The 15,300-nt window shown below is 37.7% G+C and overlaps 2 protein-coding genes across 3 annotated transcripts; one reads left to right on the plus strand and one right to left on the minus strand.

The window, feature by feature from the left end:
• The first annotated feature begins 3,566 nt into the window (after positions 1-3,566).
• LOC127798434 (serine/threonine-protein kinase STY13-like) lies at positions 3,567-8,658 on the plus strand. 2 transcript variants are annotated; one of them, XM_052331994.1, is made up of 6 exons: positions 3,569-4,238; positions 6,152-6,273; positions 6,650-6,861; positions 6,958-7,132; positions 7,304-7,438; positions 8,067-8,658. In XM_052331994.1, the coding sequence occupies exons 1-6, from the start codon at positions 3,905-3,907 to the stop codon at positions 8,271-8,273; spliced, it is 1,185 nt and encodes a 394-aa protein (XP_052187954.1). In that variant the 5' UTR covers positions 3,569-3,904; the 3' UTR covers positions 8,274-8,658. The 2 variants fall into 2 exon arrangements, with proteins under 2 accessions (XP_052187955.1, XP_052187954.1); XM_052331995.1 differs by lacking the exon at positions 7,304-7,438 and having other exon boundaries at positions 3,567-4,238.
• A 631-nt stretch (positions 8,659-9,289) lies between these two features.
• On the minus strand, positions 9,290-14,900 carry LOC127798438 (uncharacterized). Its single transcript, XM_052332001.1, has 3 exons — positions 14,798-14,900; positions 14,266-14,446; positions 9,290-9,999 (listed from the first exon to the last, which is right to left on the minus strand). Exons 2-3 carry the CDS (start codon positions 14,426-14,428, stop codon positions 9,608-9,610), a joined length of 555 nt encoding a protein of 184 aa, XP_052187961.1. The 5' UTR covers positions 14,429-14,446; positions 14,798-14,900; the 3' UTR covers positions 9,290-9,607.
• Between the last annotated feature and the right edge of the window lie 400 nt (positions 14,901-15,300).

A 15,300-nucleotide genomic window follows, 5' to 3' on the forward strand; every position in this document is an offset into this window, starting at 1 on the left:
GTTGTGGTATGCGCAAAATCTTTCTTTGTTTCGGAATTTGTTTGGGGTTCTTAACGGGTTGGACTTCCCGAATTCCTCTTTGTTCCTTTCGATGGCGAAGATCCTTTCTTGGGGGTCTGACAGGGCACAGTAGCTGTCAAAGCGCTGTGATCTACGGGGTCGCTCATCTCCATCTGCCTTCCGAGCTCGCTTGAACACTTCATTGCTCGAGCGCTCCCCCCGAGCTTCTCTTCCGGCGTCTCCGTTGTGCCTTCTCTTATTCTGGCTGGAGCCCCCAGCTTCTTCTTTCGACCCGACAGGTTTCTTTGTCCCGAAGGCGTCTTCCCATCGGATTTCCTTGGAAGCTCGTTCATAAAATTCCCCCAGGTCTTTGATCGGGGTTCGGTAGATGCTCTCGTAGAGCTTTCCGTCTTTTCGGAGGCCGGCGGAGATCGCCGTTAGGATACTTTCATCCGAGGGATCCTCGACGTTGCTCACCTCGCGCCTGAACCTGGCGATGTAATCCCTTAGTGGCTCGTTTGCTTTCTGGAATACGGTGGCGAGGTGGCGCGAGCTGCCTCCTTAGAGCCCTGTATTGGTTAAGGAACCTCTGTTGGCACTCTTCCCAGCTGTTGATGCTACGAGGCGGAAGGCTCCTGAACCAAGCTCGGGGGATGTCTCCTAAGATTGCTGGGAAGGCGCGACATTTAGCCAGCGAGCTGGTTGTCTGTAGATCCATTTGCACGTTGTACGCATCCAGGTAATCATAGGGGTCGTTGTCCCCATTATATTGTGGCATGCTCGGGACCTTAAACCTCCAGGGCAGGGGTTCGAGCTCAATCTCTCTGGTGAACGGCGTCCTATCCCCACGGCCATTATTCTGGCTGCGGACCCCTTGTCGTTCTTCCAGCTATCACACCCTTTGATATAGCTCTTCCACAGTTGAGTCCGGTTCTCCTGATTGCTGGGCTTGCGATCGCCTGCTTCTTTCTCGGACTGGGGAGCGGTGAATTGGGGACGGATAGTTATCCCCGATATCCTCTTCCGCGGGTGGGTGTCTCTCCTCCCGCGGTTGGTGGACCCTGCGAGGCGACGCCGGTGGGTCGTGGACAGCCCGTGCTTGAGCTTGGGCCAGAATTCCGACCGCGTCAGCGAGTTGCATTACCGTATTCTCCAATGCTTCCTGGCGCTGCTGCTAGTCCCGGATCGTCCCTGTCCTAGTGATTTGGATAGTAGGCTGGACAGGGACCCGTGGTGGTATACCGGGAGCGTCTCCGGCGGGCGGCGGCAAAGGAGTATCGGCTGCCGGGGCCACGGGTCCTCCATTTGGTGGTAAGTCTCGTGGTCGGTCGTGGTGATTTTCAGGTGGGTCGACTGTCGCCTCGGAACTTCGAGTATTCCTTCCCCTAGCCATGGCTATTGATCAGAGCGGCCCCTTCCTCTAACGCCAAAATGTCGACGTTTGATTTCGGCCGACCGTGATTCGTTTTGGGCCACGGTGAGTCAATCCAAAAATACCGAGAAGGAAGGAAGAACTCCCCCCACCCCCAAAGTTCCAAGCGTGTACACCAGAATCTTTTACGTGGTTCAGCCAGAACGATGCCTAGTCCACGGCCGCCATCTGATTATTCTCCCAGAGTGGCGGTATCTCATTATTCTTTTTTTTGTCCCTGCCCCTCATGGTCTCTTTGATTCCCATTTATATTGAGGGGCTTTTACAATTTAGATAATATATAAAAATACAGTGATTGTGTAATGGGGGACAAACAGTTCTTATCGCCTTCAGTGGGATTCTCATTACGAGGGGCATGGGCTGTTACAGATAAAGTGATCGGACCCTACCTCTGACTTCTCAGCAGCTTTGCCACTCATGCGAGCTGGAGGTTTTAGGCCAGCGACCTGGATGGGCCAGCGATCTGGAGGATATTTCAGGAGCTCGTTAGTCGATTGCTGGGAGCTCGTTGGGGGATTACCAGGAGCTCGCCATATGCTCACTTTACGAGTTCCAGATCTTTGGTGGAGGCTGGACTTTCCTTGACGAGGTCGTCCGGGCCTTCTTGGCCTTGGGTGACTGGGCCGGTCTATCGGATCGAGTCTGACCCATGCGGAATGATGCGAGAAATACATATAACATAATGCATATATTTTTGCATAAGATTTTCTCGTCACATTTTCTTAGTAATCATGGTGATAATGCCGGAATAATTTATCTTCTTTTTTTTTCAAAAATAAAAAGAAAATAAGAACTAGCTTGAATGGTAGTTGATTGAATTTTATTTATCCATCGCTCTGGGCTTCATTTTCTTTTTTCTTTTTTTTTGTTGCTATTTTTGGAATAAAAAATAATATAAATATTAAAAAAAATATTATTTCATGTATTTTCATCTCATATTAATTAAAAAGAATGTATTTTCATGGCATACAAATGCGATCGCAATTATCTTTTTACATCGTAACCTCAATGCTTCGTGGTCGTGGGCAGGGTTGGGCTGCCCAATTGCAACTGGGTTTCAGAAATAAAGAGAACAATAATAGGCACGGTCGGTCTCTTCCGTCAGCCCAACTAAATCAGCGTTCTCATTTTATGCATTATTTTATAAAATGATTTTGTTTGGGTTGGGGCCACATTTTCTTAGTAAGTATTAACTAGTATGCTATGTTTGATACAATTCTTAGAATGTATCTCTCAAAGTCAAGGCCTGCCTTTTTGCTATTTTCAAAGTAAAAATAAATATAGCCTTTGAAAATACTTTAATAATCTCATAGATATTATTATTATAATAATAATGGAAAAACACTAGTTTATCACTCTCACTCTCGCGGTCGCGGGCTATAATAATTGACGTAAAAAATATTATTTTTATTCTATCTATAAACAAATGAATAAATCGGATGTCACCATCCTATGTGACCCAAACCACTTCCCCCTGCATCATTGAAAAGTTGAGAAATCGGTCACCGACCCACGTGGCCTTAAAAACCAGGGAAAGTTCCACCATGTACAAAAGAAAGAAGCATATTTTAAACATTTTTTTTTTTGGGGGGGGGGGGGGGGGGGGGGGGGAGACGGCGGGGGGTTTGTAGTTTTTCACTATTTTTATAACCAAATGCCTAATCCTTTCAACATTTATGAATCATATTTTATATAGAAATGACTAATTGTGGGCTTGATAAATGCCTAAGACTTATTTTAACTAGTATAATTAAAATTTCATAATATATTATTTAGAATTACGTCTAATAGGTAAACTTAAAATGAGACTAATCAGAAAATATACAAAAAATTATACAAATGTACTAATAAATATGAAAGCAAGTAATAGAAAGATTATAATTTTTTTTAATTATCTTAAAGAAGAAAGCCCTTAAAAGTATAATTAATTTAATAAGGTATCTTAATTAAGTTTTGATTTAAGTTATCATCTAAGATATTAAACTTAATAAGGTATATCATATATAAAAAAACTGCAACATAATATTATACCTTAAAATACTAGTTATATTTTTTTAAAAGTTAAAAAATAATTTTTATAAGTTTTTGGGTTTATTTTTGGCCGGGGTCTGTACCTCTATTTCTGTGTGAAACCTGCCAGCCGGCCATGCCAACAGTACTCTGTGTCATCATTCTCCTCCTCAGAAGTCTCAGTCTTTGCTTTGAATCAATCGACTCAGCTCGTGCGCTTGTTGACGATGATGTCTTCCCCTCAGTCATGTCCAAGAAAATCAAATCAAAAGCCATCGCAGTCGCAAGCCCGAAACCAGTTCGATTCCGACAAGGAAAACAATAATTTTGTGGCTTTGATGTTGCTCTTCTCTGCCCTTCAAGTCGTTATTTCACCTCCAAAATACTGTGTCGAAGCTTGACGCACCCAGACATTTATGTGAATTCTTGATTTCTTCTTCCACGTTTGATCAGGTGCCAAAAATGGATTTGAAGAGTGGTAATGGAGCGGCAGGAGGCATTGAAACTTCCAAGATCGCTCAAACCGTGGAAGTAGAGGCGAAGGACGTGGGAAGTGTTAGCGCCAGCAGCAAAGATGCGTTTCTGAGAGCGGATAAGATTGATTTCAAGAGTTGGGATTTACAATTAGACAAGCATTTGAGTAGGGTTTGGTCCAGGGATGGGTATGCTGGAGCTCACTCCAAGAAGACGGAAGAGTGGGAAATTGATCTAGGCAAGTTAGACATAAGGAATGTTATAGCTCATGGGACTTATGGCACAGTCTACCGAGGTGTTTATGATGGCCAAGACGTTGCAGGTGATTGGTTCTCCAATTCCATATCCCTACACTACTTTCTTCTCGACAAAAATATGCTGCTTTTCCAAATTATTTTTTTCTGGTCATGGTTAGTTGATTTTGTAAGCTGTTTCACTGCATTTTCTGTTCCTTTCTCTTTTAATGGTTGATCCTGACAAATTCTCGACTTAGAAGGCCAACCTGATATACGTTGGGGGGTGGGGGGCAATCTTTTGAATATTAAAGTTGGAATACCCATTAGAGAATTCGTAGCAAGAGTATTTGAGAGAAGTGATAGATTTTTCTCATGCCCTCATCATTACATATCACACATGTATTATATGTGGAGAGACAGATTGTGGGATCTATGAAATTATAAATGACCTTGTAGTGGTCATCAAAGCCACTTATGTTTGCTGAACGCATAGTGGTTATCAATGGTAACTGGCATTAGGTGATTTGACCTTACAGATCTCCTTGACTCTGGGAATTATATAAATTGTCTCCCTAGTGGCATAGCGATGGTTGGAGGTTTAGAATTATACCCCAAATAATGGGATTAAAGTTTGTGATTGTTGTTACATGTTGTGGCCTTGCTTGGCCTACCATTAATTTTATATATATACCTTCTTACATGAAACAAAATCACTAAAATAATTATTAGAAGTATTAAAAACATTTTAATAAAATAAAATATTCGGACTGAATGGGAAAGCTTGAAATTTCCCTTTTTGTAGGCAGGCTTTGGAATTTTTTGTTTGAAAGCCAAATTTTTTGTTTTGGCGAGTCCTTAAGTTCTAACATTTATGCACACACATATTAGTCCTGCCTTGCACTTGGACAGGCCAGCCCTCAATGTCCATTCGTACGATATTAAGCATCATCCATTGATAGTATCAACCGGATCAGCATAACAAATGATTCTTTCAAATGATAATGTTAAGTTATTAGAGTTGTTTCTTGGCCATCTAATGTAGTACCAAGATAGAACTTGTCGGGAAAAGCAGCTTTGGCCCATTTCGGGAAAATGGTCATAATTTCTCAAGGAAGGTCCAAATTATATTCTGTTTGATGCGTTGGAAAGTAGACTCACATAGTCCTTTCCAACCATACCTCATTTATCTGTCTTCTGAAGGAAATATTTAGAGCATTGCTCTTTCTCTTCAATCTCATCTCTCCAGTGTGCTTCTAATTTCTTGTTCTTCATGATTTACCTTTCTGTGTACGCATTATTTGGTATCGAAGTCTGTGTATCACTCTTGGTATGGCTCCCTACCCTCTTTTGTGATGACAAGGAGAGGTAGAGGATGATGTGGCAATCCAATTATGGTTAGTGCAACAGATGACTGAGAAGCTGAAGTGCAGGCGCTTTTGAGACAAGTTTAGCAAGTTACCCTGGCCTTGAGTGGCAAGAAGCCTGTAGTGAACACCCCTCAACTCAAGCAACGGTTATTCTAGTGATGATTCCAATAGCGTGAATATTTTTACCCATGCCAAGATTGCAATAAAATGGTGGTGGTAAGGCATCTTCTTGCTTCAAATGCTATAAAGTTGATCTTTCAGTTTCCGAATTTCATGGACATCTTCAGACTGAGGAGTTTCTTGAATGTCTTAGTGCCAGTGAGAAATTCTTTGACCACAAAGAGAATCCAGCAAACCAACAAGTGAAGTTAGTGGCAGCCGCTTGCATGGCTATGGATATACTGTTGTCTATTTGTTATTTTGTTGTCGTCTTCATATTGTGAGGCCACTACAACATTAATTATCAGCCCCACAGAATATAACATCAAATAATTCGTTTGCTCCATTCAACTCTTGCAGCATACTTGGAACTTCAATTAACTATTTGGTGTCAGAGCTGTCGTTTGTTTTTTTTTTTTTTTTTTTTTATGGTTTTAGTATTCTCACTTCTATATATGTTCCTCATATTGTAGTGAAATTGTTGGATTGGGGGGAGGATGATATTACTACAGCTGCTGAAACTGCTGCTCTTCGTGCATCATTTTGGCAAGAGGTTGCTGTTTGGCATAAGCTTGACCATCCAAATGTCACAAAGGTAAATATTTTTCTTTTTCTCTCCCCTCCCTTTTCAGCATGCATGGAAAGTCTGGTGGTGCTTATATGCTATTTAACACTGTCTATCAAGTTTTATTCTAATAATATCCTGCATTTTTTTTTCTTTGACTGGGCGTATGTGCTTTCAGCACTCGGACGCTTTTGACAATTGGTACATCATTATTATGTAAACAGCTTTCCCTACTAATTACTAGTCTTCATTCAAGTTGATTTGCTTAGTTATATCTTGACTTTCCATGTTCCCTAGCATTTATGGATTACAATGTATTTCTAACTTCTACAAAAGGTCGTGGTGGGATACTTTATCTTCTTCTCCTATATTTTTCAATTCTTGGTGGTCATATTTTCTGTTGTAGTTTGTTGGAGCTTCTATGGGAACATCAAATCTGAAGATTCCTTCCAACAGCATTTCGAGTGATGCTCACAATTCTGTTCCTCCAAGAGCTTGTTGTTGTGTTATTGTTGAGTACCTCCCAGGCGGAACTCTAAAAAAGTACTTAATCAGGAATTCAAGAAAGAAACTCGCCTTTAAGGTTGTGATTCAACTTGCTTTGGACCTTTCTAGAGGGTGAGAATAGTTCTGATTAACCAAATACATCTGACTTATTTATATATATTTTGACTGTTCTTTTTTTTTTTTTAATTTTTTTTTTTTTTTTGGCAGTTTGAGCTATCTTCATTCTAAGAAGGTTGTACATCGTGATGTTAAAACAGAAAATATGTTGCTAGATTCTCATAGAACCCTGAAAATTGCTGATTTCGGTGTTGCTCGAGTTGAGGCTCAAAATCCAAGGGACATGACTGGGGAAACTGGTACCCTTGGATACATGGCCCCAGAGGTACTCATTCCTTGTTACCCTTCAGTACTTAGTCAAGTTTACAAGAGAAAATAATGATTTGAGAGGACGGACAGTCTCATTTATATTCAAAAGTTGTTTTGGTAATTCTGCAGTTTTTGTTTCGAAGGACCACCACAGTTAGATAATGAATCTAACGGGATGTTTTTGTAGGTCCTTGATGGTAAGCCTTACAATAGGAAATGCGATGTCTACAGTTTTAGCATATGCTTATGGGAAATATATTGCTGTGACATGCCTTATCCTGATCTTAGTTTTGCTGAAGTGTCTTCGGCTGTTGTTCGACAGGTTTGTATGTTACACACGGAAATGGGATTCTGGGTTTGCTAATCAAGAGAGAATAATATTCGAGCATTTTATCACGTTCATAAGATGATCTGGACATGTATGTGCATCTGAATCATCCATCAGGAGCTGAGATTAATGACCAAAAAAAGCACGAAAACGATAAATAGACTCCACTTCCTGTGTACCTCTGCTAGTATTGATGACCATAGATTCTTTTTATCAGCTTATGAGTCTGAATTTTATTAGATTAGCTGACTTTTGGAGGAATGCCAGGAGTATCTTAAAAATGAAATAATTGAAGAAAAAGCTCAATGACACGTCTGTCAATAGATTTGCTCTCCAAAAAACGAATGGAAGTTTCAAAACCTGTTGACTGACTGACTGCTCCCTGGTTCCCCAATTCCCATCTCAGATAGGAAAATAAAAACCTTTATTCAGTAATCCTGCGATGTTGTCACTTTTTTTTAGCTTGATTGGACCACCCTACCTTTTTATTGAAGGGTGGTGCTCAGATTGAGAGGACCAACTGGAGCCCTGCACCCGCTGGCCCTTTCAAATCTTTCTATATTATATATTGACAATGTAGTAATTTGGATTTGCTTTTTTTTTTTTTTTTTTTTTTTTGTAGAACCTACGCCCAGAAATCCCTAGATGTTGCCCGAATTCATTGGGAAGCATCATGAGGAAATGCTGGGATGCAGACCCTGAGAAGCGCCCAGAGATGGATGAGGTAGTGAGGTTGTTGGAAGCAGTAGACACAAGCAAAGGAGGTGGAATGATACCCGAAGGCCAGTCACATGGCTGCTTCTGTTTTGGGACACCGCGCGGTCCATGACAGTTTCTTTCTCCGCCTTCTCCCCCATTGTGTAATCAATTCAATTTTCGACCTCCTCCTCCTCCTCCTTCATATGCCTTGACAATCAAATGGATGTCTTGAAGCTGCAGCAGTCATCGTTAGACTGCAGCCAGATGTTTTGACATGGATCATGGATGCTGAAGATTTTTCAATGTAGGGAAGGAATGCCATCTCAGAATAATCAAGTTTTCCTGTTCCTTTCACCATTCCCTAAGCTTGCTTTATAGCATTTTTCATTGACTGCCTGAAGTTCCAGGTTAAATGAGGGGAATTGCAGTTGCAGTCAGCCATTTCCCCCCATTTTCTTTTCCTGTGCAATGTACTTTTTCTTGCAGTATTTTCCTTACTCTTTATATTTTCACAACTTAAATGTACATTTTTTTTTTTTTAATTTCAACTAGGCTTGCGTTCAGGTGATGGAATGGACTCCTCATTTGAGCATATCAATAAAAGGTAAAATGTAAAAAAAAACAAACAAACAAACTTTTAGTATTTATTTTTAATTTTGTTTTATTGTTGAATTATTTTTTATTTTTATCAATAGTAACATCTAATTTCAATTTTGTTTTAATTCTAAGTTGCTTTTCTTAAGTTTATAAAAATTGTAAATGTTGACACGGCATGGTAAAGTTAGATAAGCTGGCTAGTGGCTGCCATCTTAAAAATATTTTTATATAATCTAAATATATACAAAGATAAATTTTCAAAACAAAAGAACATAAACTGAATGCATATAACTATAAACTAAAATTTAAACTAAATATAAACAAATCAAATATATATATATATATATATATAAAAGCACCTTTTCTAAAAAATATATAAACCAAATATGTAAATATTTGTATTTATGCAAATTGAATAAATATGCAAAATTTAATTAAAAATTAATAAATACATCAGAGGTGCCCGGGCAAGGTCCGACTCATGGAACCCAACCTAATCCTCGATGGAGGTTGCAAAATAAAATGAAAATGGAAGTTAAAAATAAAATAAAATAAAATTTGAATGTTAAACATTAAAAAAGGTTGGGAGCAGTGGACCTTTCCCTACTGTTGGGGAAGTAAAGGGCTGCCCAGAACCAAGAGTATGATCATGAATCCTCTTTTTGGTTCAAAATCTCTCCTCTCTTAAACTAGATAGAGCACAACCTAATGTAATGTTCACATAAACCGGGAAGTACATTACAGCTTATCCTAAGAATGCAAGGAACCTAAACCTACATAACATAACAGAGTTCAGCTTTTACACTGTATATAATTAACATTACTAAATAAGATGAAATAACAACAGGTGACAACGTACATGTCGGATCAGGAATCAAAACCTGAATAGATGCCACTCTCCCTCAGCAGCCTCTTCTCTTCTTCAACATAGCTCTTCCCCCTACTGGCCTGACCAAGATCTCTTTTCCTCTTCTCTTTCTGGGCAAATGAGAGGAGGTTCTTTCTCTCTTTCTGAGTTTGTGCATCTGTTAGCCTCTCTGCTTCGATAACAGCTGCTCTAGTTCTCTGCCGCTCATCATAAGTTTCTTCAGTCTCCTTCGCGGGATGACCTTCCTTGCCAGTCGACCAAGACCAATCTTGCTTTTGGTCATTCCCGTCTTGTGGAAGAGGCACACTCAAAACTGATAGACCACCTTTATAGCCATGTCGACTCAAAGCTTCAAAATCAATAGCCCTGTTCTTCCGCTTTCCAGAATCACCTGCACACAACCAGACACACACAAATAAAAAGGAGTTTCCATCATATGTAAGACATAAGCGAGTAGTTAGGTCAAAATGATCTAAAGCAAGCACTCAAATGAACATGGATGCAAATCTCATGCCCTCGTAGATTTCCAATAAGACTTTTTCTTAGTCCAGCATTGATATTTTTATAGTTTTAACTTTTATTTAGCAGAAAAATGACAAAAAAAGACAGCTCAATAGTTTAGAATCCAAAACAACAATAGAAAAATACCAAGTCTTTATCATACTATGTGGGGTGAGCTACACAAATTCTAACTTTCTATTCACTTCTATCTATGACCTTATGTTCTATAAGGCCCATAGTTTAGAATCCAACTAGGAAAAAAAAAAAACATCTTAAAACAAACAAAACAAGGACACAAAACTGACACATCAAATCTTCTTCAAAATGGACTTGAGCAAATATAAGATAACAGCACCTTAATTGCTAATTACAAAATGTCGTCATAATAGATCAATGTTGGGAAGTGTCCAACAAGTATGCCTCATCCTCTGTGCCCAATGTAGACACAACATCAGTAAGCAGTGTCCAAGCCTCTTCCTTCATAATCATAACTAGTGCCTATGTCTTCTCCTCGATCTTGACTTGATAAATTGACCTTATAAAGTTTGAAAAAGTTGACTAGTTCTATCTTCAGCAGACATCCATCTATATCTATTTATCCATAAATAAATGCCAAACAAATGGCATAGACAGGCCAAAATCAGCTAAAATTTATCAAATTCATGTTTCAAGAAGCTACTCCACCCATGTTTTTAGGTTTTATCTTGATAGTATACAACCAATCCAAAGCTTAGATAAAGGAGGGATGTGTTGGGTAGTTGAATGACGAGACAAAGCTGTCAGTTTCATTATGAACATGAAACCTAATGATATCTTAAGCAATGATGTCGCATTTATCCTTGCAGCAGTAAGAAATCACAAGGATGCTGCACTTGCATGCATATAGCGTTATAAATGAACCAGGATTCCAGTATTCTAGACGAGCTTAGATTAAAAAGTAAGTCCATAATACTAAATTAGGTTAGCAATTTCAAACATAGGAACACTTGTATTCTTAGTAAAGGACGTGACTTAAGAGGCATTTTGATTAGAAGGAGACTGAATGAGGCATGCATATTAGAAATAAATAAGTTTGACCAATAGCTGATCCCACCTAGTGGGATAAAAGCTTGTGATTGTTGTTGAGTCTGACCGCCAGTTATAAGCTTCTGTTATGCAGGAAAAATAAACACAGGAAGGGCATAAACATAATATGTAATAAAAGATACTTTAATGATCAGCAGAAAGGGGGACTCAGTAACAATATTAGAACTTGTTGGCAAAGTGGTCCAACCGTTCAAGGCCTGACAATACAACCATCTCCACTTAGATGTTCAAATCTTATTCCTTGCATCTATTGGGGTGATTTGGGCCGTTAGATTCACTAACACTTGTGACCTTGGGGATTAGGTCATGGCCCAAACTCATTGAAGTCCCCATATGCCTCCTGATTCCCAATGTGAAATAGGTAGAGGCTATTATAGTCACATCCAAGCAGGGTTGCTAGCACCAGTCACCCCCTCCTAGATACATTCAATACAAGGTATTGGTAGTAAGAAAATAATAGATACCTGGGGAAACTTATCAATAGATTTTCTATCCTCTCTTTTTCCAATTACAATTAATTTAATTGGTCTATGTTCATACTTCATAGCACAAAAAGAGAGTTAGAAATCTTTTATTTTTTCAATCCAATCACCCCTGAATTTAGAAAAAAAAATATATATCTTTATCAATATGCTGCTTCTTCTACACATCCACCTCCCCTTTTTACTCGGGGAAAAAAAAAACTTGGATCATAATTGAATATAATATAATTAGTTTTTATGCCCCTCTAACTTGGATTACATAATAGGAAATTGTGGGAGGATATAGGCACAGTAATTTGGGGAATGCCTCTAAAAGGAACTTTGATGGTCTAAGAAGAGATCATTGAGGATATGAGAAGATGTACGACAGAAAGACTTGCAGTTCGGAATGATGATGGACAGGTTATATGTATATACACATGTATATTACATTTGGTTACATACACTTGTAATTACAAATAGTTGTTCTAGAACAAGAGATGCACATCTAATAATTTTTTGAAGCACATGAAATGGTGGTGTTGTAGATGAAATGTGTGGCATGTAGAAAGTTTCTTAACTAAAAGAGTAGATAAGCTGTGAAAAGACTGTAAGGGTATATTAGGATAGAGCAAAAGAAGAAATTATGAATAATTTTGACCTTTTTGGGGGGGTTGACTATTTGCTATTTTTGTTGACCTTTTATCATTTTATTTTTACCTTCTGATGTAATATAAGTTTATTAACCAAAATACAATTCTTAAAGATACTAAATACCAATACAGTCTTAAGTCAATCTCGATTAAATTATTCAACCTATTAATTCTAACAAGTCAGTATAATTTTTGAAATTATGGGGTGCCTTGTTTAATTTGGGTATACCTCAAGGGTGTTCTGTATAATTTATCTAAATCAAAAACAAAAGAAGAACCCAATAATAATATTGCTAATTCTAACTATTGAACTTAGGTTTCTAGATGATAAAAAAGCATTTCTTTTTTTAAGTAGCCCAAACTACACCTTTAGTTGAAGAATAATATCAATTAGTGCCAATCAACACAAATCTTTTTCTCTAAGCCATTTGACAAAAAAAAATTATGTAAACAAAAATCAACTTGAAGTAAACTACTGTTGATACACATCACAAAATCCCTCCACAGATTTTTAAAATTTTGTTCTTATCTTAATGTATAATTTTTCAAAGCAAGAAATAAGGCATGCAAACATAAATTTCTAATAATATTTGAAGGTGGGATTATTACTTACATTGAGATGGATTACAAACTGCCTTCTTTGAGTTAAGCTTCATGATTGTATGATGTAATCTTCTTTATCAATTTTGTTTCAGGATAATTATAAAAGCCTACACCTAAGGATTGTCACAATATTCAGTTTCCAATAAACTTATTGTTAATGTTATAGAAACCTACTTAAATTATTAGAAACCTACCTAAAGTCTAAATCTTCATGGAGGAAAATTTCGCAACATGGGAAACACACCCCAAATGTAGAGAGTGTCGGCGAAGTTGCAAGTTCAAAATGAAAAAAAGAAAAGAAAATCATTTGAGGGGTTTTAGGTATTTAAAACTCTCTCAAAATTGATGTTTTGATACCTAAAACCCTTATTTTTTTATTTAACTTGCAACTTTACGAACGTGTTTATCTACCATTGAGAAGTATATAGACTATTTTTGTAGAATTTTCCTCTGTAAAGATCTAGACCTTAAGTAAATCTCTATTAGGTTAAAAACCGCTTAAAGTATGTTTCAGTAATGTTCACAGTAAATTTAATGGAAAGTGAATATTAGGTAGCCCTTTTGTTTTTCATCAGCCTTCCTAACTATAGATATTGCTTTTATAACATTTTGTATTGACATACATGTTGCATAAAGAATTTCACTAGAGTTCTTTTACAGTATAGCTTTGCTTGTTTTATAATCATTTAAAATATTAATTTTATGGATGTATTCTCCATAAAGCCTCTAAGCATCTAAGATATCATTTCCAAATATAAATGAATTTAAGAATTTAAAGTAAGAGGCCTCCCCCCCAGTGGATTAAAGCTTGTAATTGTTGTTGGTCGTAAGTTTCAAGAAAGAAAATGGTTAAATTTACAGCAACAACATATCAAGCCTTTATCTCCCTATGTGACAATGTTGGGTTGGCCATATGAATTTAAGAAAGAAGATGGTTAGATTTATTTAAATAAAAGAAGAAATATAATGCATTTAAAAACAAAAAGAAAAAAAGATGATGATAACCAACTTCATTTGAGCAAGACAAACTATTATTGTCACAATCATCAATGTCGATATCATCAATAAGAAAACTTTTAGGCTTGTTATCCAAGAACTTGTTCAGAAATATCGAATGAAAGGAACATAAAAGAGTTCCAGTCCATAAAAGGTCCTATTAGAACCAAAAGATATCTTCATTCTTAAATCAAGCATGCGGAGGGGCCCCTGCTCAGCCTCAGTATATAGGGAACCAAGTCGGTTATGTTTGTCAATGATTTTAGTTTGTTATAAAGATTGATAAATTCCAAATGAAGATTGACAGAAGGCAATGTGTAAACTCTGGGAAAACAAACCAGATAGGAAATAGATTACCTTCAGATGCCTTTTCTTTGGATGGTCTTCTAGATGTTACGCTAACATCTACCTTGTTCTTGTTAGACCCATCATTAGACTCTGCGTCAGTATCTAGGGTTGAAGATTCATCAGACGAGGAATCATCATCGTCTCCGTCACTCCAGGGCTTTGCCCTTTTCATGTTACAGTAAGCACAACTCTGTGAACCAAAATACAAACGACAAAGCGGCAAAATAAATTGCAATCCAAACTCAATATCTAGCAAAAAGAACACCAAAACTCTGCGATTGAGCTGAATGCCGTGTATAATAAATGGTAATTCTTTCCATTGCCTTCTGCTAGAAAAACCTAATTAAGCACGTCTTCCATAAATCAACCGAAGAAAAGTATATACAGTCCACGGATATATACACGACCACATATGCATAGGGTAAAGAGGCTGTGCAAGGGAAAAACGACTGCTTTATGCAAATTTGTAGGATTGTAAATCGAAAAGAAATTAATTAAAGATGAGAAAAGTTGAAGGAAGAAACGGGGAGAGAAGACTCACCGAGGGTTTGAGAATCTTGGTGGTGTCCCGCTCGTCTCGTCTGCCCAAATTCCGTACCAGTATCGCTGATTGGCACGACGATGCAGTGGGTACTAAAACGTTGTCGTTTGATCGGGTAAGCTCTTTTTTTTTACAACTTATAGATGAGCTGCGCATCGAAACGGTGTCGTTTTAGTGGGACACGGCATAACCAGGCGGGGAAGGTTGAATTTACAGTTAATTTAGTTCGTTATGAAATAGTTTTTAGTAATCGAATCGAATTGATGTGATTTAGATATAATAAAATCGTTTGAGTCAAAAAAATTAAAGAATCAATTGAAAATAACAGAGAAAAAATAAGGTTAATAAAAGTATTCAAATATTAAGTAACGTTTATAAATGGGTGAAAACATAAATGCACCCTTATATTTTAATAAAAAAAAATTATGCTATCTTAAACTTTTAAAATATCCCATTAAACATCTCTATTTTAGAAAAGTAAGACTATTAAACTTGTTTTAATT

The sequence above is a fragment of the Diospyros lotus genome, chromosome 3 (assembly GCF_014633365.1).
Source record: "Diospyros lotus cultivar Yz01 chromosome 3, ASM1463336v1, whole genome shotgun sequence".
Lineage (NCBI taxonomy): Eukaryota > Viridiplantae > Streptophyta > Magnoliopsida > Ericales > Ebenaceae > Diospyros > Diospyros lotus.

Coding starts and splice junctions, on each gene's coding strand:
- LOC127798434 (XM_052331994.1), top strand. CDS start 3,905: ATGGATTTGAAGAGTGGTAATGGAGCGGCAGGAGGCATTGAAACTTCC. Junction 6,862..6,957: donor GCTTTGGACCTTTCTAGAGG/GTGAGAATAGTT, acceptor TTTTTTTGGCAG/TTTGAGCTATCTTCATTCTA. Junction 7,439..8,066: donor CTTCGGCTGTTGTTCGACAG/GTTTGTATGTTA, acceptor TTTTTTTTGTAG/AACCTACGCCCAGAAATCCC.
- LOC127798438 (XM_052332001.1), bottom strand. CDS start 14,428: ATGAAAAGGGCAAAGCCCTGGAGTGACGGAGACGATGATGATTCCTCG. Junction 10,000..14,265: donor CAAAGAAAAGGCATCTGAAG/GTAATCTATTTC, acceptor GGTTGTGTGCAG/GTGATTCTGGAAAGCGGAAG.